At 36.2% G+C, this 27513-nt stretch overlaps 2 protein-coding genes across 5 annotated transcripts in view; both read left to right on the top strand.

The window, feature by feature from the left end:
- The window catches only part of Camta (Calmodulin-binding transcription activator), a 233584-nt gene that overhangs the window by 71609 nt on the left and 134462 nt on the right, over positions 1-27513 (top strand). The gene's annotated exons all lie outside the window — the stretch shown is intronic.
- On the top strand, positions 3511-4639 carry LOC137245040 (zinc finger protein rotund-like). The gene has a single exon (XM_067775050.1). It carries the CDS (start codon positions 3671-3673, stop codon positions 4562-4564), a length of 894 nt encoding a protein of 297 aa, XP_067631151.1. The 5' UTR covers positions 3511-3670; the 3' UTR covers positions 4565-4639.

Below are 27513 nucleotides of genomic sequence, written 5' to 3'. Positions count from 1 at the left end.
CTGCCTAATTTCTTTATGCAGCGGAGTTAACTTTAGTAGCATCTCCATCAGTGAAGTAGACTGGTTACTGATAGCACTGTAATTGACTACAATGGCTCTAACTATCACAAGGTACATCCATTTTATGGTTTTGAGGCTGCATCCTCTGGGTTTACCTGTGATGCGTCGGCACAATTATGGTACCAAAAGTGCCTTATAATCGCAGTTCATTCAATTTTTTGCCGTCATTATCGTAAGTAGACGCAGAACGTCTAGGCAAATTTGCCGTTCCGCCACAAAATACGCAAGTCATCCCTTCTAATTGACAGCTGACCCTACTTTGAAACAGTAAGAAAGCTGAAGTAAAAATCCATTCACTTAAAATGATCCATGAAGTCCTTCAATTCGCTGAACTATATTCTCGTTCGCGTGGAATAAAACTTGGATTTGAAACTACTTTCTTATTTGTGTTTTATTTGACTCGGTTTTGGCTTTATTGTATTGTCTCGGTGATCTTAACTATGGGTGAAAAGCTTATAGTGCAATATCAAGTCTGTTGAAAATATATGGCAAGATTCTCCTCCTCCCGATCGGTTTTATAAATAGCTCGATTAGTGTAGCCCCTAGCGGAACTTTTTCTCATAGTTATAGCCCCAGAAATACGTTTACTACTTCAAGCTTCTAGCTTTCTAGGAAGTTACATAAAAATCGATAGAAGGATTTCAAATCCCGTATGGATTTTTATATTATCTCGCGTTGTGCGCCACCTAGCGCAATTTTCCCGTTTTTGTTGCATTGTCTTGCTCCTTTCAAGTATGTGTTAGGTTGCAAGTTTATATCTTGATAGGAAGTTTCTTAAAACTTGATGTCGAAATTCCCCATTTGGTACGACTTTTTAATTACCTCGCTCCGAATGCGGCCTATTGCAATTTTTTCTATACATTGTTATCGAATTCTTCACTCACGTATTAAGTTTTAGGCTCAATGGGAAGTCTCTCGAAAAATAATCGCTGGATTCCATCCGCTCCGATCACTTCTCCTAAATATCTAGATTCGTGCCATGGTCCCCTCATCTAAGTGTAAGGTATCAAGTTTCTGGCTCAGTGCAAACTTTCTTAAAAATCCATTGCAATATTCCACATGCTTTATATGGATTTTCTTAATGTTTCAATCCTGTCCCAACTTGAAGCAATTTTTATTCCAAATATCTACAGTAAGGTACTCAAAAATCGATTGCAAGATTACGCAATTGTGTAATGAAATTTGCGGATAATCATGAAGCCGACTTAGCATAAAGTGTCAGTTGGGCGGGCTTTGGTGGGTACACCGTTTGGAATTATTATTTTTATACAGGCCTCTTTCCCTCACTCGTGGCACCGGGATTCTGTGTAATTTATATTACATTCGTCGCATCATTAGTCGCTTACTGTGAATTATGTTGATAGAGAATTTTTTTTTGCTTACCTTACTCCTAGAAAAACGGCTGCCGTGGTGTGATGGTAGCGTGCATCGCCTACCACACCGAAAATCCTGGGTTCATGCCCTGGGAAAAGCAACATCAAAAATTTTAGAAACAAGTTTTTTTCAATTAGAAGAAAACTTTTCTAAGCTGGGTCGCCCCTCGGCAGTGTTTGGCAAACTCCGAGTGTATTTCTGCCATGCAAAGCTCTCAGTGAAAACTCATCTGCCTTGCAGATGCCGTTCGAAGTCGGCATAAAGCAAGTAGGTCCCGTCCCACAAATTTGTAGGAAAAATTAAAAGGAGAACGACGGATATTAGAATAGAAGATCGGCCTAAAATCTCTTCTTAGGTTATAGCGCCTTACATAAATTTTTATACTCAGCTGAGCAGAGTTCACAGAGTATATTAATTTTGTTTGCAAAATGGTACCCCGTAACGGCATAAACTTATCGAGATAGATATAGACTTCTATGTATCAAAATGATCTGGGCGAAAAAAGAAATTCATTTAGCCATGCCCGTTCGTCCGTTTGTCCGTAAACACGATAACTTGAGTAGGTAATGGAAGGGAATTTGGTATTTAAGTTCCTGGGCACTCATCTCAGATCGCTATTTAAAATGAATGAAATCGCACTATAACCACGCCCACTTTTTCGATATCTAAAATTTCGAAAAACCGAAAAAGTGCGATAATATATTACCAAAGACGGATAAAGCGATGAAACTTGGTCACCTGGTTGACCTTATGACGCAGAATAGAAAATTAGTAATATATTGGACAATGGGCGAGGCACCGCCCACTTTTAAAAGACGGTAATTTAAAAGTTTTGCAAGCTGTAATTTGGTAGTTGAGTATGTAGTGTTCGGTTACACCTGAACTTAGCCTTCCTTACTTGTTTTTATACCTCTCATGAACATGAAATGGTATATTAACTTTGGCCCGATGTTTGCAACGTTGAGAAATATAGAAGGTAGACTCACCATTAAGTATACCGAATTGATCAAGGCGACGAACTGAGTTGATATAGCCATGCCCGTCCGTTTGTCTGTTTGAACGCAAACTAGTCCCTCAAATTTTGAGATATCTCAATGAAATTTGGCACAAGGATGTATTTTTGTATTATATTGGACATTTGTCGGATCCGGTAGGAGCGGACGACTATAACATATATCTCCCATACAACCTATCGTTCAGATAAGACGATTTTGTTCATTCCTGCCGCAATTTAGAAAGTATAAACGTGAAACTCGGTGATATATATTCTAATAAATCATAGACGATATCCTGAAAAAATCACTTTGATCGGAGCTATATATAGTTATATCCCATACAACCGATCGTTCAGATAGAAAGATTTTTGGCCATTTCTCCCTTAATTTAAAAAGTATAAACGTGAAACTCTGTGATATATATTTTAATATATCATAGAAGATTTTCTGAAAAAATCACTTTGATCGGAGCTATATATAGTATATATCCCATGCAACCGATCGTTCAGATAGGAAGATTTTTGGCAATTTCTCCCGTAGTTTCTAATATAAAAAAGTGAAACTTGGTGATATATATTCTAATATATCATAGAGGATTCCCTGTACAAATCATTTCGATCGGAGCTATATATAATATATATCCCATACAACCGATCGTTCAGATAAGGGGGTTTTTGGCCATTTTTTATTTTATATTTATCTTAAAAATCGTTTAGGTATGTACATCTGGTCACTATATATTTCTTATCTTATACATCCAATTATTTGGAGTTTACGAACGGAATAAGATTATTGTTCAGTCCCATTCATGAAAGGTATGAAGTCTTCGGCACAGTCGAAGACAGTCCCGTCCTTAGTTGTTTTCTATTTATTTACTCCAAGAAAAATTAAATAGTAATATCGAAAGTGAAAAATATACAATCTAATAGATAACAGTATAACCTTATCAAATAGAACAAAACTAGAAACAAATTTGTTAGAAAATAAAGAAACAGATATAATGATCATAATAACTTTGAGGTAGTTATCTAGTTATCATGATATGGAATTCTTGAAAAAAACTGATTTCCATAAAAGAACTTACCTTTGTTGGTGAATAAACTTTTGAAGAGATAACAAAAAAAAACAACAAAAACAACCAAAATGCTTTTAATAATTACAATTTGAACTCTAAAATAAAAAATAAAAAACGAAAACAAAAAAGAACAAAACAAACAAATAGCAGCAACTCCCAAACACATATGGCTGGCTATCAGCCACTTCCGCTATCACCAGTCACCGCCACCGCTGCCATGGCTGCAGCAGCAACAGTTGCCGCCGCAGCACCGCCACCCAGCGCTGGCCCAACAATGTATCACCACCAATCAATGACGGCTATGTCAAATACCGGTATTATCTATCAATCGGCCGTACACGCATCCATACATAGTTTAAATACAGTACAAAATCCACGCGCAACAACAACACATCATATTTTGGCGACAGCAACTGCAACAGCAGCAGCCGTTTCATTGCCAGCAGCAGTAACATCGCCACCACCGCCGCCACCACCATTGCCACCTGCACCGCCACCTTGTGCGGTAACGGCAAACGGTGGCGCTCAAGCAGTGTTCCCTAGTAGAGCTGCTGCTACAAGTGCACACTCGTTGGCATTGGCATTGCCGCAACATCATCAACAATCAGCCCACCATCTTCAACAGCAGCAGCAGCAGCAACAAACACAACAACAACAACACCACCTCACGTTGCAACATCCCCTAGCCCACCAGCATCATCATATGCAACAACAGCAAACACAACAACAACAACATCACCTGCAGCAACAACAATTACAAGTGCATCATCCGTTGCAACATCAATTACAACAACACGTATTCAATGCGGCACAACAGCAACATCATCATCACCATCACCACCATCATCATCATCAACAGTTGGCGTTGCATCAGAATCATTTGTATTTTAGCGGTGCAGCCGCCATTGCTGGACATCCCAGTCATCATGGACATCATCCACTGCATCACCATCACCATCGGCAGATTTTTGGTCAGATGCAAGCCGCCATAATGCCATTGAATATTAGTAAGTATACAAATATACGTAAATTAATGCAAATATGTATGTCAGCTACTTAGATGTAGAAGGAAGTAGGAAATTACTCTCGGGGCTATAGTCAAATCTTTTTTTATATTGATCAACATTTAAGTAAAATCCCAGAGTCACCACACGTTATTTATTTTCAGACAAAAGAAAAAATGCGTAGCAAAGAGTAATTTTGGTTTGTACTATAAAGGTATCCACATCCACTAGCTAAGCCCTTAACCTAATGTCGCTCCTCATACATACAAACTGTCGGGAACGAGCTCCTCTTTAACCGTTTGACTTGCGAACGTCATGAACTTTCTTTTGGTAATGCACTATTGACTTTTGAATTTTCAAGCACAGATGAAGTTTGGTAAACCGTAAAAGTTCTGCCGAGCGATTGGAGCCAATAATTGGCTATAACGAACTCTATACCTGGTAAGAAGTGGTCTCAGCCTAGCGCTTACTACAGCTTTAAGGCCCACCTGACCAGAAGCAGAGAGAAAGTGACCAGCAGAATCTGAAAATCTTCACAAGCATCCGCTTTAAGTTCGCAAGATCCTTTTGTAGCATCCAGACAATTTGTATCAAAAAATACTTCGAGGCCACTGTGAAGAGAAGTCATTGATAGCATTTACGGTGGCAGAGTTTAGTGTTTGTCTAATTCACTGGCTATCTAGGTTAATATTAAGTTCGGCTCGCTAAAAATTAAAGTTGCATATAGCATTCCATCTACCGGCCTCCACCTGGAAGTTGTTGTGGGGATCGGGCAATCAAAATTTCGAGCACCAAGCCCCTAACAGAGAGTACTCTTCACAACTCCCCATACAGGCTGAACGTGGAATGCTGCAACAGAGCGGCGTTTAGTAGTCGGTGCCACCAGTCGAAGTTGAAGCCGGTTGAAATGCTGGAGAGATCGTTATTCAGAAGCTTATAAGTCGCGTATTGAACCCTTATCCTCGATGACAACAGGGTAAAAATTTAGCATTGTTTTTAAGCCAGTGTAGGTTTTGTGCAAAGGCCCGCTTATTTACCTTCACAAGGGTTTCCACATCATTAGCTTGAGCCAAAATTTTGGTTGTCTCTACTTTTAAGATCCCGAAGAGTTTCTGCCACAATCGCGACCCAAAGCAGGGCAAGAAGAGGACCTCTGCGGCGTACTCCCTCTAACTCTATTCCGAGCCTGCGCTCTGGGAAATGTAAGCAGTGTTCAACTAGAGTGAAGGGATAGTAGGTCCCTTTCCATTACTGCTGGTAGCGCGTTGTTGAAAAAGCAAAACGTCTAGCACAAATTGTTTGCTCTCGAATCACCCCTCCACAATTTTAACAATCGGATGAAGCGTTGTTTCTGAAGACATGCTTTTACAAAAGATGTGTTTTGGTGTCGAATTTCGCTTTCCTACTTACGATAATAAGATCAATCAACTCTTTGACAGAGATGTGAAAGCTTTTCTCCGTCTTGGGGATGAATGTGAATTTGACTATGCTCCAAGGAAATCCCCAAAGCTGTTCGAAAATGCGCAGAAATCATTAGATTTGACAAGATTAAACGAGGTACCAGCCTATGTTGCCTGATGTCATTCACAGTAGACCGGATATCGTTGGCAGATTTTTGCGCAATTTAGCATCCAAAAAAAATGTATAGTCCATTAAAAACAGATGGAACTTCCCAACGATTACCGTCAAGGTTCAGTCCACATCTCCCAGCAATGATCCCTTCATAGAATGTTCTTGAGCCTTGCGGACTGGTTAAATTATTCTACGTTTTCATTTTCTCCTGCTCTCCAAAAATGCTTTACCCCACCCTTTGGGGCGCCCAGTCCGAAGGTAGTTTACTTCTTTTGGCTTTGTTGAAGAGCCACCTAGAGTAAGGTCTGAGGTCAGTAAGCTTCTACGGCCACCATTAATCTTTTCCATTATCACCGTGAGTTTTCAATGAGCATGTTGGTTGGTTAGTTGGTGTGCTTTGCTGACCGGTCAGAGAGACCGAGCCCCATTTGCGCTTTAGGCACCATTTCGATGCACTTTCTCTTAAAACCAATTAGTTATTAGACTGCCGTATCCTGTGTTTGTTTTACTCAAACCATTTATTTAATATTAGCCTTTTTCTGTTTCCTTGCAACCCTCTGTCTACAGCTCATATACCGGTCGCTGAGGGGATACCTATTCTTTCTGCATGTAGGCCAAACGGCGACTATTCTGTAATCGTATTCGTGATTCTTATATTTTTTCCCAAACCTATTAAGTAAATTCTCGGTTGTTTTCTGCTTGTAGTCTGGCCAAGTGTGTTTGATGATTTCACAGGTATCCTAGAATATCAAATACGAATTACGGTTTTCTCGAGGTTGTTGAGAATATTTCTCTTTATTGATGTAAGTGGTCGTGGTCGATACACCTTAACTGCCTCAGTGATGTTTTACGGTGCATCGGCCTTTGCTGGGTCATCCGATTTTTTTTAACGTCAATATTTCTGTGACCAGGTACCCCAGTGAGTGTGATGATCGCTAAGTTTACTGCTTAGCATACCCACTTGTAGGTATCAAAGGTTTTAGAGGAGGTGAATTCTGATTTGAACGCCTTGAGCGCTGTTAGTGGGCAGGATTAATGAAAATTATTACTATTTGCCAGAGGGTACTTATTCACTCCTACAGCTGCGGATAGTACCCTTCCCGCCGTAAGTGCTCCTAACAGAAATTAAATTCACAGTTGGTTCGTCTACGATTCTTAAAAGATAATGCAATACAATCAGCGCTAAAAAAATGTTTTTATACTTAAATGATGTTTTGAAATAGGTGATTGTAAAGATGAATCAAGGAATTTAAAGCCTATAAAAAGTCCCATGCAAGCCTCATTTAATAAGTTCAATAAGGTTGATATATGGCATACTATTCCTTATTCTACTTGGTACATAAACCGTATAACCAGGTTATTGTACTCGATGTATTATATTATTATAACGCCTTATGTAAGCCTGATTCTTAGCGGGCTATAAGCCTTATATAAAAGGTGCTAATACAGCAAGTAGTAACTTATAACAAGGTCTTACGTAAGCCATATTTTTTTGTTTCATAAGTCTAATAATAAGGATGTTATAGACTACCTAATGACTTATAATAATTCCTTATGTACGTCTTATTTCAGGCTGGCTATAAGCTTCATGTATCTTTCAGACAAATCTCAGGCCTGAAACAAAAGTAAAAAGGAGTGTTTTAAGGAAAACGCCATAGTCCTTATAGAACTAGGGCCTGATATAATAAGCCTTTGGGCCATATGAAATATGCCCTTTACAAGGTTAACATTTTTTGCTGAGTATATCTTACTTATACTTAATTACATATGAACACAAGTTTAAACATTCAAATCTTAACTCACTCCCACTTATTAAGTAAACATATTTACAAACATATACATAGTGAACATACATAGTAAATGTGAGTTTTATTCATTCTTCATTCATTACGGTTACAACACTTGGCCTGTTGGGTTTCGTTTCACAAACAATACGCTCTGTGTCTCTTTAGATTATTTTTGATGTCACACTTATTTCTTATAACAGTACACCGATAAATAGGCATAATTATAAGCAAATGTGTGTGTGTGTGACAATTGTTTTAAATACAATAATATTTTTCACTTTTGATATTGCTCTTTCACAATTGCTTGTTTTAATGTGTGATATGCGCTAGAGATTTTGGTTTTCTGAGTTTGCTATGTGGTTTGTTTATCTAAGCATGCAATTTTTGACTTTTTATTTAACATAAAACAATACAAAGCTTGTTCAAATATATTGTAACGAATCTTGGTGAATTCCGCTTCTTTGCAACCTTCTGCTAACGTTCGAATCACTAAACTGTTGAATAAGTAACTACAATATTCAATAATGCAAAATGGTCTTTATTAACACTTCTACTTCTCGACAGATAGCGTGCTTAAATCAAACTGATTACTGCTTACTCAGCTTTAACTCCTTTTATACTCTGTGATGTCTCGTTTGCATACTGCTAGGCGTTTCTATTTCTAGAATTTACTACTCGGTTACCAGCTATAAATTTCTCAGCTATAACTACAGATGCACGATTATTATAGCTTCTCGCATAGCCATATGCGCGTGTATATGTGAGTGATACTTCCACAGATGATTGCCCACTTTTGGTAGTATCTCAGATATATGCATGTGTTTGTGTGTTTCTCTCCGCTGCTTGTATGGCCATATGTATAGACATAATAATTGATTTGTTGATGTGCATACAAGTCACTGCTTAGTATTGGCTTAGAGATGATAGTATCCCTTAGTGTTGCTAATGTTCGTCACAATATTATTATTATCATTATGTGGATTAGTTTGTTTGATTTTTATTATATCAGGCATGACAATAGAATTACATACTTAGTATGGGAACATTTTTTGGGTTATCTAGTTTTTTTGACTCGTTAAAAGATAGTTTACATTTAAATAGATATTTTTGTCTTATCACGACGACTCACATTGTCGAGTTTTATCTATATAATAAACCTGGGACTACAGGAAGTCGAAAACGAAAGATAGAAGCACCACATTCTGTTAGTAGGCTTGGTTTTCTTGCTACATTTTATGTGAAAGTAAGGGGTGAGGATGGGTCCTGCGATTCGGGATTCAACTTTCTGATGCATGCCCTTTTGGAGCTTTATAAAGCAGCAAGTTTATGTGGGAGAGTATGAAATTCAAACATTTCGCTTCATACCTTAAAAAGTATGGCCCATCGGAAAATTCCTAGGAACAGATTTTCGAATAAATGTCTGCAATAATCCCGATGAGGTGAATTGGCTCCGGGAGTGTTTGAGAGAAAAATTCTTCGATAGATTTATTAACCTCTACGCGTTGGCGATGGCGTGTACCGAAGAAGATTCCACGTGAGCTGTACGAGCTTTACGAAGACATTAACATAGTGCAGCTAATTGAAACGCAGCGACTGCGCTGGCTAGGCCATGTTATACGTATGAAAGATGACGCTCCGGCTAAGAAAGTGTTTCTATCGGAACCCGCCTATGGAAGCAGAGGGAGAGGGCGGCCCACATTCCTCTGGAAAGACCTGGTGGAAAACGATTTACTCTCATGGTGTGACGAATTGGCGCCGGTTGGCAGAGAGAAGAAGCGACTGGCGCGCCTTGTTGGACGGCCATAACCGTTTAAACGGTTAAGCGCCTATTAAGTAAGTAACGAATCCCGACCGACAGGGTAAATACTTCTCTCTATAAAAGTGGTTAAAGACAAAGCTCTTCCGATTTTATTCTAACAGTTTTGACTGGATAATGGTCACCTTCCGTAAGGAATATTCTATATTGAAGACGCGCATGAAACCTAGAACAATAAATGTAATTTTTGGGGCTGGTGCATTTTGGCCGATAAATAGAAGGAAAAATGTTAAATCCTACACGTTTCGACACCACTTTACTTACTTACTTAATTGGCGCTTAACCTTCTAAACGGTTATAGCCGTCCAACAAGACGGGCCAGTAGCTTATTCGCTTTGCTAATTGGTCACACCAATATAATTTAGTAACCGTTTTCCACCTGGTCCTTCCAGCAGATTGGGGTACGCCCTCTTCCTCTGCTTCCATAGCGGGTTCCGACAAAAATATTTTCTTAGCCGGAGCGTCATCTTACATTCGCATAACATTTGTCGACACCGCGAAGAAGACGAATATAACATCTTTGCCTTTCATATATCGGCCGAAAAGCTCCAAACTCAGAAAAAAACCAATAAAGAAATTGGCCCAAGCTAAGAACAAAAATAAATGTAATTCCTATATGAGGAAGACTCCCTGGAGAAGGTGTTAAATAGCACCAAAACGCGCATTAGTAAAAGTAGTATCTTTATTTTTTACCTTTTACCAATCGATTGTAATACTGGTTTTCAAAAAGTCACTTATCTGTCAATTACTACACGCATTTTTATTCGGCCCAGAGAAGAAATGCGCCGGCTACGCTTTAACTTGTGATATTATTCCAGCTGCGTTAATCGGTTATCTAACACATACTCCTGTCCCAGAATGTTAATTAGGCTCGTCTTAGGAAGCCTGCATAACCAAGTTGAAACTTTTTAAATTTAATTTAAAACAAGTTGGTGTTATTGATTACTGGGATTATTTCGTGTAGAAAAGCGCTCGTCTCATAGATAGCATTACATACACCAAGTCCCACCAGGTCATCAAGTGTATCTTCTACCACCTTTCGCTGACCGGTGTGACGTGTGACATACTTCGCCTACATCTATGCAGTTTTCTTTTTCGAGCTTCAAATTTTTCCCCTTCTGTGTATATATATATATGAAATCAATCAAGTCTGATCAAGAATTCGCGCAGCTAAAAGTCGATCTCTCTATATGGTAGCTTCAACTAACGGTCCAGTTAAAGAATTAATTTCATTGACACCTTTTCTGCGGTACTGCTGCTCCACTGTTTTTTCCTACATCGAATGGATTCCTCTCGTGCTTGTATGGCGACAACGTTCTTACTCGAACCTTTATCGATTTCGTAATTTTATTTTCTCCTCTTGGTGAGAGAAAATATCGAGATAGAAGCCGCAATGAGCAGGACAGCTTCTGCAGATTCGTGCGTTGTACCGAGGTGATAACAGTTTCGTATCATCGTTGTTTCATTGCACCTCTAAACTTTATTAGAGTACTGCCTTGTACATGACTTTGTTCCTCGAAGGTAAGTTTACTTTTTATTTTATTAAGCTACATGCTTCTATTCCCCAAACATCATATTAATGGCGTCCACCTGTTCATGAGGATGGACATCTCCGTTTTTTCTTTCGCCAGCATACAGTTTCGTACTGTTGTGACAGCATTCACATCGTCTGGGTGTGGCACGTCCTAGTGGAGAAGATTGTCGTGAGTAACTCTCAGGTAGTCCCTTAAAAGGCTGAGTAAAGTAAACAAATAACGCATCGGTCTTGATTGTTGGCACGCTGCCTAAGTTTTTTTGCCTGCGTCTTTCACCTTTGCTAGGCATCTATTGTAGAGTGCCTTCTCCGGAAACTGTGTTGTCGACTAGACAGTCCTTTTCTATTTCATATTGCCGCCGTGAGGCTTTGGTTCAGAAGGCTCTCAATTAGTTTTCCAGGGATGTCCAACTTACACACCAGGCAGAGAGATATTGGAGTTAACCTTGCTAGCCATCTGTCTGCTGTCTTCCATTCTAACCAGCCTTAACTTGGCATAGTTGACTCAAAAGAGGTTATGTTAGTCGTGCTACGACATGCTAGGTAAAGTTATGTTGCATGATGCTATTTCATAATATGGCATATTAGGTTCTATTATTATACTCCATGCTGTGTCGTGCCGAAGTATGTTATGCTATGCGGTTTTATATTATTCTATGCTAATTTATGTTACGGTATGTCGTGCTATTACATATGATACTAACTCATGTTAATATATTCTGGGTTCTGGTATTATATGATGTTTTATATCGCAATATGTCTTAGTTTTTAATGATATATATTTAGGACATGTTATGTTATGCTTAAATATGTTATTTTATTGCACATGTTTCGTTATGTTTTGCTGTTTCATACATTATCATATTGCGTTATGATTCTTAATTATATCATAATATGAAATGTTATTTCTTGCTATGTTTCTTCTGCTATGTTATGTTTTTTATGGTATGGTATGGTCGATTATATAATGTAATGCTATGTTATGTTATGTCATGATATGTTGCGTGGTGTTATGTTATGTTACGTAATGTTATAATATGTTATGCAACCGTGCTAACTTTTATATTGGGAGTCAAGCAGCAATTAAGGCAACAATCTCGCATAGCACAGCACCTAAATGAGTGTTAGAGTGTAAGGAGTCTCCGGAGAGAATCGGGACAGGGAGAAGCATACATCTATATTGGGTCCCAGGGCATATGGGAATAGATTTGAATGAAAAAGCGGACGAACTAGCTAAAAAGAGCGTATTCCTTGAAGCTTGCTCCTTAGACGTACCAATTAGACTGGACGAGATTAAGGGATGGCGAGAGGTGCACATGATCGACCAAGCGGGAAAGGCGTGGGTTCTAGCGCGGGGCTGTAAAGTGTCGAAGATTATGTGTAGGTCTTACAACCTTAGACTAACAAAGTTGCTTCTATCTTTAAAAAGAGAGAACTGTAGACTCATGACGGGTATTCTGACAGGACACTGCCCTCTGGCGTCACATGCCTTTAAATTAGACTTGGCCAGTGATAGCAGATGTAGGAAGTGCGAGTTGGAGGTGGTAACGATCGAGCACGTTCTGTGCTCGTGTCCTGCGCTTTCCAGGCTAAGTTTCCAGCTATTATGAGTGATACAGCTGTCAGATATAGAAGTAGCAAGTGGCTTAAGGGCTAGGAAGCTTTTAGTATTTGCCAAGAGGACGAGTTATTTTTAAACGGTCCTGGTTTTTGATAGTTTTTTTTCAGTTTGGTTATTAAAACAAACTTCTGGTCACACTACGGACTCAATCAGTCTATGTGAGGTCTTCATGGACCGGCCAGTTCAACCTAACCTAACCTAACCATGCCTAACTATGGAATTGAAGTTTTTACGCAAATCTGAACAAAAACGCGTCTGAGCACAATAACGAGCACACAATGAATAGTTACGACCGTTTTGACCTACGGCGACGACACATAGACACACATAAATAATTATGAGCACATGTGGCTATATTCATATATATGTACATAAAATAATATATACACACACATCTATATGTTTATTCGCAAAATAATAACGTATGTTTACCACAATAAACGGCCTAAATGCCTAAAGGTAGAACCGAAAATCCGCGTCTCATTTGAATATCATACATACATAGAGCTTCATATGTATGTGTGTGTGCAAAAACAGGTGAACAATTCTTGGCCATTGTTTGTTTGTTTTGGTTTTAAGGTGCCTTTTTTGTTTAGAAAGCTAACGAAAAACAATAAAATATTATTTTAAAAAACAATACGCACACATGCAAACCAACTCGCAATATATTGCATTGAATGCGTGTGTGTGTGTGTGTGTGAAGCGCCATATAGGCCTTATAAAAGAGACAAAATATTATTACGTAAGGACAATAAAATGAATATAAACAACAGACAGACAATGGGGCCGTGCCAAACAGCCTTAATAAAACAAAAGACCGCCAAGTTGACGAAGGCATATGAGAGTGTGTGTGTATGTGTTGTTTTATTGTTTGTACGTAGGTAAGCACCAAAAAATATAAACTGTGCCCCTTGGCGTATAAGTAATGTGAAATAAAACAAAAGTGCCGTTGTCATTGCAACAATTGCAAGCAACGTTAGTGCCACTAACAACATTTGTTTTTTGTGTTATGCATAACTGAAAGAAGAATAAGAAGCAACACTAAACTCTTGTTGCGTTTTTTCCCAACGCAATTCAAATAACAGTACAACAGTAGAGTCTCAACTCGCATCTAACAATTCTTATAACAACCCCGCCCGCATGCCATCTAACACAATGCCATCACTATCACCAACAGCATAACTCTACATAGTTTTTATACTCAGTTGAGCAGAGCTCACAGAGTATACTAACTTTGATTGGATAACGGTTGGTTGTACAGGTATGAAGGAATCGAGATAGATATAGACTTCCATATATCAAAATCATGAGGATCGAAAAAAAATTTGATTGAGCCATGTCCGTCCGTCCGTCCGTCCGTTAATACGATAACTTGAGTAAATTTTGACGTATCTTGATGAAATTTGGTATGTAGGTTCCTGAGCACTCATCTCAGATCGCTATTTAAAATGGACGATATCGGACTATAACCACGCCCACTTTTTCGATAACGAAAATTTCGAAAAACAGAAAAAAAGCGGTAATTCATTACCAAAGACGGATAAAGCGATGAAACTTGGAAGGTGAGTTGAGCTTTTGACGCAGAATAGAAAATTAGTAAAATTTTGGACAATGGGCGTGGCACCGCCCACTTTTAAAAGAAGTTAATTTAAAACTTTTGCAAGCTGTAATTTGGCAGTCGTTGAAGATATCATGGGGAGACTCCGCCCTTTTTCGTTTAATTTGTCTAGGATACTTTTAATGCCATAAGTCGAACAAAAATTTACCAATCTTGTGAAATTTGGTAAGGGCATAGCTTCAATGACGATAACTGTTTTCTGTGAAAATGGGCGAAATCGGTTGAAGCCACGCCCAGTTTTTATACACAGCCGACCGTCTGTCCTTCCGCTCGGCCTTTAACACGATAACTTGAGCAAAAATCGTAAACTTAGTTCACGTACTGGTCTGAACTAACTCTATCTTGGTAATAAAAATGGGCGAAATCCGACTACGACCACGCCCACTTTTTCGATATCGAAAATTTCGAAAAATGAAAAAAAAAAAAACCATAATTCTATACCAAATACGAAAAAAAGGATGAAATATGGTAATTGCATTGGTTTATTGACGCAAAATATAACTTAAAAAAAAAAAACTTTGTAAAATGGGTGTGACACCTAATATATTAAGTAGAAGAAAATGAAAAAGTTTTTCAGGGCGAAATAAAAAACCCTCCACATTTTGGTCGATATCTGGAAAACGCCTTCACATATACAACTACCACCACTCCCTTTTAAAAGCCTAATTAATACCTTTAATTTGATACCCATATCGTACAAACACATTCTAGAGTCACCCCTGGTCCACCTTTATGGCGATATCTCGAAAAGGCGTCCACCTATAGAACTAAGCTCCGCGCCCTTTTAAAATACTCACTAACACCTTTCATTTGATACCCATATCGTACAAACAAATTCTAGAGTCACCCCGGGTCCATCTTTATGGCGATATCCCTAAATGGCGTCCACCTATAGAACTATGGCCCACTCCCTCTTAAAATACTCTTTAATATCTACCATTTGATACACATGTCATACAAACACATTCCAGGGTTTCCCTCGGTTCATTTTCCAACATGGTTATTTTCCCTTATGGTGTCACCATAGCTCTCAACTGAGTATGTAATGTTCGGTTACACCCGAACTTAACCTTCCTTACTTGTTACCCATACAAAAGTCGTGTCGTACATGCACTTTTAGGTGATCGAAACGCGTTTTGTTCTTTAGACACACTTTGTTGAACCTCTCTCCTAAGTCGCACTAGAACTTTTATTGTTTATTTTGAAGTGTCATACGACAAAAGCAAAAATCACGCTGAGCCCTCTATAATAAAGTACTATGTTAATACGTATGTATGTAGAGGACAACATTTTGAAGTGCTTTAATGTAATAAAAAGCGATTGTAATGAGGCTCATAAATGCGTTTAGAAACGCTTTAGCACTCATGTTTTTGGGTTTGTATGGGTGGAGACATTATGGCCGGTTTGTATAACTTTGGTGTGCTTGGGAGTTTTGGGGAAAATCTCAGTACGCTTTAAAATTGGCACAGCACATGTTCACATACAAATAAACTGGGATATAATTCTAGCACAAACAAGTATAACGTTTGAGTGTTTGAATCAACACAGAGCTATTTTAAGTGTATAAAGTACGACATTTTCTCAGTTCATTCAAATGAAATTTTAACGTGAAATTGGTGTTTATGGGTGTGTGGGATTTCTACTTTCCTCACACTCAATTGAAATATAATAGCAATTGTTGAAATTAACTTATCGTAAGTGAGGGGTTGGGGACTTTGTGCTACCTATTTTGGGATAATTTCGAGTACGTAATAATAAATCTGTGATATACTTATTATGTAAGCATCCGACAGTACGCATATCTGATTATTTTGTGTGCAATTTAAGCTATGTTTTTCGAACCACTTTGTTTTCGTTCCTCGCTTCTTGTGGAATCGTTTGCCGGGTGTACTGAAAACCTTTATTGGGACTTTTTTGTTCCTTTGTATGGAATGGTCACGTCGATCAGGGTGATGCGCCGGCTAACTTCGTCACGTATGACGATGGCAAGTCTTAAAACTTTAGCACTACCATGACAGCCCATTACTGTTGCATCCTAACGTTCCCAGTACAGATCCGCGTCGCTAAGGCAGGGTTTCAAGGTCTCTTGCGCTTTTGCGACAGCGCTTTTGTCCGTCTCTTAGCTATGTACGTAGGCGTGCCTCGTTCCTCGTTAAACCGTAGACTTTCCCTTGGTCAGGTTTTCCAACTATGACACGTAACGTCACAGCGCCGACGGCTTTTGGCTGACTCATACCTTTGCTTCGTTATATCCATCTACTTAGCAGCGGCTAAGGTTGTAAATAAACTCCCTCTGTGTGGGAATCAGTTCGCCTAGCAGTCAGTGAAATTCGCGGAGACGGCTAATCATAGCCTCAGGGTAAAAGTTTAAAAGGATTTAGAAACCAAAAATATAGCCCCCTGTGCTTTTGTTGACACATCAGGTGCTTTCGATAACACAACACATCAAGCTATCGAACAAGCTATGATTGACAAGTACATAAGCCCTACGATTATTCGATGGGTGTTGTCCATGTTAAGGAGTAGAAACATCCAATTGAAATTTGGATGGACAATTGAATCAATTGCGGCCGCAAGAGGATGTTCACAAGGGGATGTGCTCTCCCCTCTCATGCGGACTCTGGTCATAGATGACCTGCTTCAGTTACTGAAAACCACGGAATTTCTATACAAGGGTTTGCAGATGACCTAGTTATCTGTACCACAGGGATACACGAGGAAATAATATCAGGTCACATGCAACAAGCCCTTCGCATCATAGAGAGGTGGTGCGCTACCAGAGGACTGTTTATCAATCCTAACAAAACTGTCCCAGTGCTTTTCAGGAAGAAGGAAACTCTTGATGCCAGGATGGAACTAAAATACAATTCTCAATGGTGGAAAAATACCTAAGTGTCACATTGGATGGACCCCTCACGTGGAATGTTCATTTAGATGCTATCCTAAACAAAGCACCAAGAGCTTTCTTCGCTTGTATTCGACTCTTGGGATATAGGGATATCTCCAAAAAATTTATACTGGTCATTTAATACTGTTGTGAACCCAATAGTTACCTATGCTTCCCTTGTTTGGTAGCAGAAGGTCAAGCAAAGAACGGAAACAGCAAAAATAAACAAACTGCATCGACTAGTTTGCATTGGCATAACGGGTGCGATGAGAACATCCCCTGCTGATGCACTTAGTGCAGGGTGCTACAGCAGCATTCCATGCTCCTGCGCCCTTCTGTAGACCCGAAAAAGCACACACTAGGCAATCCATAAGGAACTGGGGAAAAAAAAAACAATTCAGACGTCACTGGACAGACTGCCCAGAGCAAACTGGTTATACTTCCGGCAACGAAAGTATCAGCCAAAGTCATTAATCTAAGCAGGGAGTACCTACGAACTCTCACTGAATACTATACGGGACACTGTATTCCACAATTTCAGCAAAGTAAATTAAATCTATCCGATACACAAATTTGTCGTTTCTGTGAGCTGTAGGATGAAACACCGGTTCACATTCTCTGCGAATGCGTCGCTCTGACAAGGCAGATACTCTCTAATTTAGGAGGTGTGACTCTTAATCCCTTGTGATGTGGAGTAAAAAGCCTGAAGGGTATTTTAAAAGCCTCCACATACAAAATTAGACTGAAAGGTCATGCACAATAGATCTACACAAAAATCGCAGTGCTTCCAGGAATAATCATCATATATATTATTTCTAATTGCTGTTTTTATGTGCGGGTCCCTTTTTGCTTTTATTTCGAATCCAAATCTATAAGAAAAGTTTGGTTGTAAAGATGAGGATTCGGGCTATTAGCGAGCTTTGGGCAATTTTGGTCGTAGTGCTTTTGTTTAGCTATATTTTATTAAAATAATTTGTTAAAAATAAACGATTGTAAGCACACAAAGAAATCTATTTGTACTATGGCACTGTGAATATTTGCACTGCATTACCGACAGTTGCTATCATACGCTGGATGGCAGCGCAAGCTGTAAGTTTGAATTCATTGACAGAACAGCTGATTTCTGTTGATATTTGATAAGATACTTTTATATTGGTTGCGCAAGATGTGCACGGCTCCGGCTCGTTATCTATATATTAATACGTTAACAAAATTTCCATACATACAATTGACAGGCGGTTTCTCATAGTTAGCATATGTAAAAGCATATACAAGTGATATCGATCGATTCGTATAGATCAGCCACAGTGTATAGGCCTAATTTTGTTAACAAATATTACTCTATTTGTTTATAATTAATAGAAAAAGTTTTTTGTAAATCCAACAATTTCTCCAAATATGGATATTTACTTTCTTGCACAAAAGCGCGCCATCTTTGGACAAATTATGTAAGTGCTCTAAGACACAAACCTACATAAGCGCACGCGCTACACGGTGAAAGATTAAAACATGGTTTCCCATTGTTGCCATTTACCTATAATAGTCTCTACTAAAATCCTAAAAAATTGTTGCAAAATAATTTGTAGCGTACCAAAAAATCTTAAATAGAATTAATTTTTGACCGGCCCATTTTTTGTGGTAAATTTCACTTACACGTAAATACATAAGTCTTTATTTAACAGATTCTTCGTTTTTTATTTTAGTTGTTTTCAAAAAAAAACATGAAATCGCAAATAATGAGTTAACTTTTGTTGAAATTAATTTATTTATAACAATTAATGGCAAATTTGCCGAAAATGTTTTTGTATTTGCAGATTTAATCCTCATTTTAGATAAAGTACGTCTTATACTGAACAAAAAAAAAAAAAAGTTACAAAAATATAACATTAAATTTTTTATATTGCCTTTTATGCTAATTTATTTTATTTCTTATTTTAATTTATTATATATTCTCTTATTTCAAATTGGTTTATTATTATTTAAATGCAACTTGACTAAATCGGAAAGTTTCACGTTGTATATTAAACGAAACCAAAAAAAAAAAAAAAAACGTCCCAAAAACGCTTTTGATTTTAGGTCAAAGCGGCAACCGGCATCATAGCGGCCGTATTGCATAGGCAGTATATTACCCACTATATTTATTATTAGGCTAACTTTGTTGGATTATATATCCATTAATCGGATGCTTACATCCCATAACCCTAATTTATTTATGTCGCTTAAAGTTATGAAATTAATTTCATTTTAGTAAATATGTTTGCGTGAATAATTTCCATGTTTTTGTTTGTTTTTCTTTTCTTTGTAATTTATTCTGCTTTGTTATATCTTAGTATTATATTGTTCACAGACGATATTTTATGGTAGATATGGTCATATATATTCATGAAATGGAGTTTTTACAAATTTAATACAAATTAATTACGTCCATAGATCTCAATGGGAATCCCAACATTAAACATCCGAACATTAGAATCTTCATATTTCCACAATGATCACATTAATACCCGGAAAAAAGTCTAAGTGCACTTATTGCGTTTTTATATGGAATTGTTTGTTCACTTCACTTAATTTTTTCGCAATTTAAGTACTTTACTTTTTTCTTCAATTAAACATTTTTTTAGTAAACTCTGCCTTCTTTCTCATTACATAATTTTTTTATATTTTTATTTTATTTTTTATGAAGGTATCCTCTATTCTACTCTAAATTTTTGTTTTGTGTCACACTTACATATTAGATATGTATTTATACAAAATTAAACGGTTGGCGTGAAATAGGCTAAATTCATTTAGCAAATTTCTTCGTTTTTAACTCAAAGTTCGTGTTTTTTTGAATTATGACACTATTGACGTAAATGGGCGATATATGTATATGGGTGATATAGGCCGACTGGGGAACCGAGCTCCCAAAACTAACTTCGGTAGCGCGCCAACGGGGACCTTCCGGGTGGTGTGAAAAAACCTATTTTTCAATTCATTTTCAAGTAATTTCACCATAATTCTATGTCAATTTTATTTGATTTTACATAATTTTTATATTTTTGTTTAAGGAGCTCCATACCAAAACATTATAATTACATGTGAAAAGTTTGTAGAAAATTTAAGAAAATACAATCAAAAAGTACAAAGTCTTAGATCGAATCCAATATTTTAAGGAAAAAGTTAAGTAAGTTAGACCAGTTTGCTATATTTCCAACACTTGATAGACTGAGTTGAAAAAAATACAGGCGATACTAGTAATAATAATGATCTTGGACCCTTGCCGTTATACTTTAATTTCAAGTCGTGCTTAACATATAAAATAAAATCAGTGACACCCTTTATTTAAAGCTTTATTTGCAGGGAGGAAAACTTCTTCAACAACGAGGCTGACTTTTAATATCTCAGCTTATCACAATCATCTTTCTCATTCTCCAATCGAATTTAAGTAGAAATATTCTATTCGATTTTGTAGCTTTTTCTTTACTTTTAACTTGTATTATTAATTTGCCTCGAGACTTGTTCTGTTGTATAACTCATGCGATGGGCTGAGTTTTTGCTTACCAGCCTTACCTCAGCACTCATCTAAAAAACATTTCAATATAATTTTTCACAGCTCATTGCCTTTCAAGACATGTCATCTTCTCTTTTCCCTACACACAAGCAGTCGAGTTAAGAAAAAAATTAATTAAGCATTTATGTGGACACTTTTCATCTGCAAAAATTTAACGCTTTTGAGCCAGACAGTTGTCGAAAATGATTTTATGATTGCCTTTCAGGCAATTTGTTGAAGACTGCATTAAGATTGACTTACATAACTCTCTACTCACGCTACGCACACATGCGATTATGTAGCAGTTTGCTTATAATGAGAAAACAAAAACCCACAAAAAAAAAATGATTTCTAAGAACTCTCAATGCACTCCAGAGAAACGTAGCAGTTGGCGAGAAATTTCTGACTAATAAGTAGCCACTTTGGGGCATAAACTTTGCAAAAAATTACCTTGATACAGCCACGTTAGAGCTAGCAGTTGATTTACTTTTGAATAGCTTCCGTTCTTTTTTTAGGTTCTCTTGATGAAAACTTTCATAAGTTAGCAATTTGTATATGCTTAAGTTTTGTAGTGGTTAACTCGAGAAGCAAATGTCCTTTGAGTTTTCCTTACAAGCTTTTACACACAACTATATGCACTTTCTTTCACACAACCAGTGTGAGTGTTAGCGCGCACACACACATGTGCATTTGAGCGTGTGATAAAAAATTCACTTGTTTCTGCCAAATTTCGTGCCTAGATTTTCAGTCAATTCCTGCCATGCCTCATACATACATATTTCTTTTTTAATTTTTTATTCTTTTTTTTGTTTTTGCCATTACTATCTACTTACTAGGCTAAGTTAAGCCTCGTGTATCCAATAAAAAATTCAAAATGGTCACATAAGGACTTGTCAAAGATCACGTACTCAATAAATATTGCTTATTCGTTGGTTCGTTGGCTCCTTTCTATTTGTGTGATTGCCCCATTTCCTCTTTAGATTTGGCTAACTTTGCTTCTTTAATAAATTCATTTTCCCTTTTATTACTGTCTCCATATGAATGTATGAGTGCTTTGCAAGTGACGAAGTGCATACGTAATATAATTTTTTTTTTTTGTTTTTAGGTTGGGTATATGAAATTAGCTAACATGTCGGCTTTTTATTTTGCTCTTATCTCTAAAATATAGGGTTTGAGTTTTTTATAGATTTTTTTTGTGGATTTCAATATAACTACAATATTGGCAATGCTAAATCAATGGATTTGTGATCATTAAGTACGGACAGATTTTCTGCCTCAGCCCAAAAAATAATATTTTGGAACAACTCCAGACTCGGTGGGCCATTATCGGTAAATAAATCTTTTAAAGATACAAGGGTGAACCTAAATCCAGCTATTAAGCGTGGAAAAGTTATCAGATCTACAAGCAACAAGAGTAATAGGTCCTAGAAAAACTCTACACCTTTTCAACCCAATAATGAGAAAACGTAAGTTTGTAATGAGAATAAGTAAATTAAAATGAGAAAAGGTAAACTGAAAGCGAGAAACCGTAAATTAGTAATGAGAAAATATAAATTTATTTTGAGAATGTAATAAGAATTGTAATGAGAAAACGTAAGCTTGTAATGAGATGGACTTTATAACTTTAGTAAATAACTTTATGCATGTAAATAGTAGGCAGGCTTTCAGAAAACAGAACATCATACTGCCCTTTTTGTATTCTGTCTTTAAAATAAAATAAAAAATGTAGAAAGTTACGTAGTCGATACAATGGAGTTTCAAGAGGACTGCGCGATTGGGCAACACCTTGGAAAACCTGGTAATTGTGTGTGATAACGCGCCTTGCCACTCAGGCATCGAGTCAGCGGTACCACAGCACTGCAACAATATGTCATAAGTGCTTCGATTGGGAGCATACTCACCTATGTCGAACCGCATAGAAATAGTATGGTCCAAACTTAAAGCAGAAGTAAAGACGACTCTCCGTGTACCTGTTGTGACTGGAGCAGGAGAAGACGAACAGAGGATTGAGCATTTAGAAAACGCCATTGATGACACCAAAAAGAAGTTCACGGGAGGGGATTGTGCAAGAGCTGCACAGCATGCAACAACATTTCATGCAGATGCACTCGTACTACAAGACATGACCATGAGATGGGTCAATAAACGAAAAAGACAGATTTTGAAAAATCTTAGATATCTCATTATTAATTTACGTATTCACATTTTTAATTTTTGTTTTCTCATTACTAATTTACATTTTCTTATTACCAGTTTACATTTTCTTATTACTAATTTACACCTTCTCATTACAATTTACGTATTCGTTTTACGAAGCTATATTTTCTCAATATAAAATTACATTTTCTCAATATAATTCACGTTTTCTCATTACAAATTTGCTTTTTCTCATTATTGGTTTGAAAAGGTGTAGAGCTCTCATTACAAATTTACACATTCTCAATATGAATTTATATTTTCTCATTACAAATATACAATTTCTCATTATCGGTTTACCTTTCTCATTTTAATTTACCTTTTCTCATTACAAACTTACGTTTTCTCATTATTGGGTTGAAAAGGTGTAGTATTTGTCAAGCGGGCGGAACTATTTTGTTATATTGGTCTTGGATTTTGATAGAACTTTTCAATTTGGTCGTTAAGCAAACTTCTAGTAAGACTATGGACTCCTTCAGTCTACGTGAAGTCCTTCTAGACCGGTCAGTTCAACCTAACCCAACCTAACGAGTGAAACCAACAAGACTGGCCAGACAAAATTTTGTAGAAACGTTTGAAGCTAAATACCGAATATTTGCGTTTTTTTCTACTAATATAATTTTCCTACATCTTTTTGTAGAAAAAAACACTCTTTTTGCAGTAAAAAATTAGTGTTTTAGGTTATGAAATTTTTATGTATATTTCATTTATTGAAACCAGTTTTGAAATTCTGCAATTTTTTAAATTTGTATCTAAGAAAAAAGAAAAAAGTTTTCAAATAAAAAATCACAAAAATAAATAACTTATTGAAAATAATTTTTATTTTGTCAATATGTTTTTTTTTTAAATCCTGATATTAATTTTTTTTTAAGAAAAATTGATGATAAAAAACATATTTTCTCAATCTTTAAATTTAACAAGTAAAGTTGTCTAAGTTCGGGTGTAACCGAACATTATATACTCAGCGTGAGCTTCAATTGCGCATTTCATTTCAGATAAATTACTTTTTTACATAACACGTGGCACCGCCCGTTAAAAAAAAAAAATGTCTCCCCATTTCCTCTTAAAATAAAACTTGATAAGTGAAATATCATTGATTCAAAACTATTTTTTGCTATGTTATAGCTTACTAATCTAGTCTACGACCGTTTTAAACTTATTTTATATCTAAGTTGCCGTGGTCTTTAACCGATCCTGTCCATTTTTACTAGAAATATTTTCTACCATAGGGAAAATTTGTGTACCCAATTTTATTACGAGCCATCAATTTTTCTTCGAGTTATGGCTCCCGAAACATAGAAAATTGCTTAGTCATAAAAGGGGCGGTGCCACGCCTATTTTTTTAAATTTGAAGTTTTTCCTATTTAATGTTATAATTCTATTTAAAAATTAAAATTCTATTGATACAAAGCTCTTTTTCGCTAAGATATAGCTTATTATTTTCGTCTACGACCCTTTTGAAAATTTTTTATATAAAAGTGGGCGTGGTCTTTAACCGATCTCTTCCATTTTTTCTAGATATATTTCCTGTTAAAGGAAAAATTTGTATACCTAATTTTATTACGAGCCGTTAATGTTTCTTTGAGTTATGGCTCCCGAAACATGGAAAATTGCTTAGTCATAAAAGGAGCGGTGCCACGCCCATTTTTTAAATTTGAAGTTTTTCCTATTTAGTGTTATAAATCCACTTGGGAAATGAAATACCATTGATATAAAGCTCTTTTTTGCAAATATATAGCTTATTTTATTCGTCCACGACCCTTTTAAAAATCTTTTGTATAAAAGTGGGCGTGGTCCTTAACCGAGTTCGTTAATTTTTCTTCGAAGCTTCCTGATAGCAAAGGCAACCTTCCTGCTGTTACGATAGGTTTAACGCTTTTTGATTTATGACTAATAATATTTGTATAATTTATTTTATCACAAGTGGGCGGTGCCACGCCCATTTAAAAAAAATTTTTCAAATTTTTATCAAGAGTCTCAATATCAGTGCACATGTCAAATTTCAGCATTCTAGGTGTATTATTTACTAAATAATCAGGTTTTTTGTGTTTTCCAAAATGTTATATATATAAAAAGTGGGCGTGGTTATCATCCGATTTCGCTCATTTTCAATACCAATCTATTCTGGGTCAAGGTAAGCCCATATACTAAATTTGCTGAAGATATCTCAATATTTACTCAAGTTATCGTGTTAATGGACAGACGGACAGATGGACGGACGGACGGACATGGCTCAATCAAATTTTTTTTCGACACTGATGATTTTGATATATGGAAGTCTATATCTATCTCGATTCCTTTATACCTGTACAACCAGCCGTTATCCAATCAAAGTAAATATACTCTGTGTGCAAAGCACGCTGAGCATAAAAATTAAGAAAAAAGTATCTAAAAAAGTCTTCAAAATTTGTATATCCTTGTGAAACTAGCGTAGAAAGCAAATAAAACATAGTAGCCCAATAGTAAGTCGACTGTGATTTTCAGCGGACTGACTGTGGTTCTGTCGTCTGCGATATTGAAAAATATTGCGAAATCGCCTGAGGATGATGGCGTGGTTGTTTCCGAAATAGTACCATCGCAATATGCCAATTAATTTTTCCTACTTTTGAAAACTAAACTAAACTAATAATTGAATAAGCTCATTAATTCTTAGACGAAAAAAACAAAAACGTTAACAAAACCGTTTTTTGTTAAAAACAATTTTTTGAATTTTGCAATTCATTGATAATAAAAAAATATGTATATATACATATCTATTTTTTTTTTGTTATTTGTTGAACTTTTTTCAATTCTTAAATTTGAAAATTCAAAAACCATTTTTTAAGCAAATTCTTTAAGTTTTTGGACCCTTTTTTTTTAGATATTATTTATTGACAACATGTTTTTTTTCTTAATTCTTTTTGTAATTCTGAAATTTTTAGTTTTCTTTCCAAGCAAGAAGACTCATTGAAAAAAAAAAAAACAAAAGATATTGTAAATATTATATATAAAAAATTATTATTTTGTAAACAAGTTCTCTGTACTCTTTGTATTAAAATTTTTTTTTTTAGAAAGAATTCTTGGTTTAGAAAATAATTGTTTCGTTAATAAAATTTTTTTTCCAATTCTTAAATTTAAAAAAATTTGAAAAAATTTTATAACCAGGTTTAAAGTTTTTAGATCTTAAAAATATTATTTTACCGCTTCTAAGATTTTGCTGTTTGCTTTAAAAACTTCAAATAAAAATAATAATAATAATAATAAATGAAGCGAGCAGCTAGTTTGTTGTGTAATAAAAACAATTGTTTCAATTCATAGATTTAAAAAAATTTTTTTTTGGAAGAAAAATACGGTACCTTAAAAAAAAAGAAATAAATTTAATAACTCAAAATTTTCTTAAATGAAAAAAATAAAATCGATAAAGGGACTTATATTTAATGTCGCACAATCGAGGGTGTGAGTAGTAGACCATGGGTGGCAATAGTTGTTACATCATTCACTTTAGACTGCGTTTACACCAATAGTCTCATTAGAGCTATCACACCTATAAAAGCCGGCTAAATTATAGACTTTCTTGTATCTATTTCGGTGCCTACTCTGAATACTTTTCCAGTTACCTCGTTTAGCTCAATATTTCCGAATTCGGAGGTGAAAATATCAATGAAAATGTCAATAAAACACGACATTTCTACTTCAATTCAGATGTTTTCACTTTCGATTTGAAAGGTTTTCACGCAGATTATTGGAGTTGTACTTTGCTGCAGCAGTCTAAACGATCTTTCTGTAGCATTCAATTCCACTTGAATATGGCTAATCGCCAGATACATGGGTATATCATAGTCTGGATTCATTTTTAACATCATTATGTTGGCTTCACTTGTATGTATGTATGTGTACATGTATGTATATCACATTCTTACACCAAAAACAGCTGGCATATTAGGTTTTTGAATCGATAAATAGGTATTCCTTCATAATATCCATATATAATGTTGTTGCACTAAAGTGGACTGCTAAACCCTAATTTCCATGTTTTGCATTGCTCTCTTTATGGTTGTAAACTCTTTATTTTCTTACAATTTAAGTAATGTGTTTTATCACTTTGATATCTTTAGATGCTTTTACAGTATGAAAACATACAGGTATATGTAGTACATACATATATGTATATATATAGCTGAGAATGTGTAATTGTATCAATCGCTAACCTGATTGATTGCTGGTCATTTGACAACATATTGTGTTAATACTTTTTTGGTTTTGTTTATATGTTGTTTTTGTTGGTCGTCTGCGTGGCTGCACACCACCTCATGTTTATAAGCCATACCCACAAGTAGATGGAGCTATCTATCAAGACAAAAAGAATAACGTTCATGTGAATCCTTCAGTGGTTTGCAGCTTCGATTCAAATGGCTAGCTATGTTAGCTAAAAGCGTGACTTTTCCAGTTGCCAATGTATAGAATCG

The sequence above is a fragment of the Eurosta solidaginis genome, chromosome 3, assembly GCF_040869045.1.
Source record: "Eurosta solidaginis isolate ZX-2024a chromosome 3, ASM4086904v1, whole genome shotgun sequence".
Classification (NCBI taxonomy): domain Eukaryota; kingdom Metazoa; phylum Arthropoda; class Insecta; order Diptera; family Tephritidae; genus Eurosta; species Eurosta solidaginis.
Note: the sequence above shows the minus strand (reverse complement) of the source record. Positions and strands in the feature narration are given on the sequence as shown.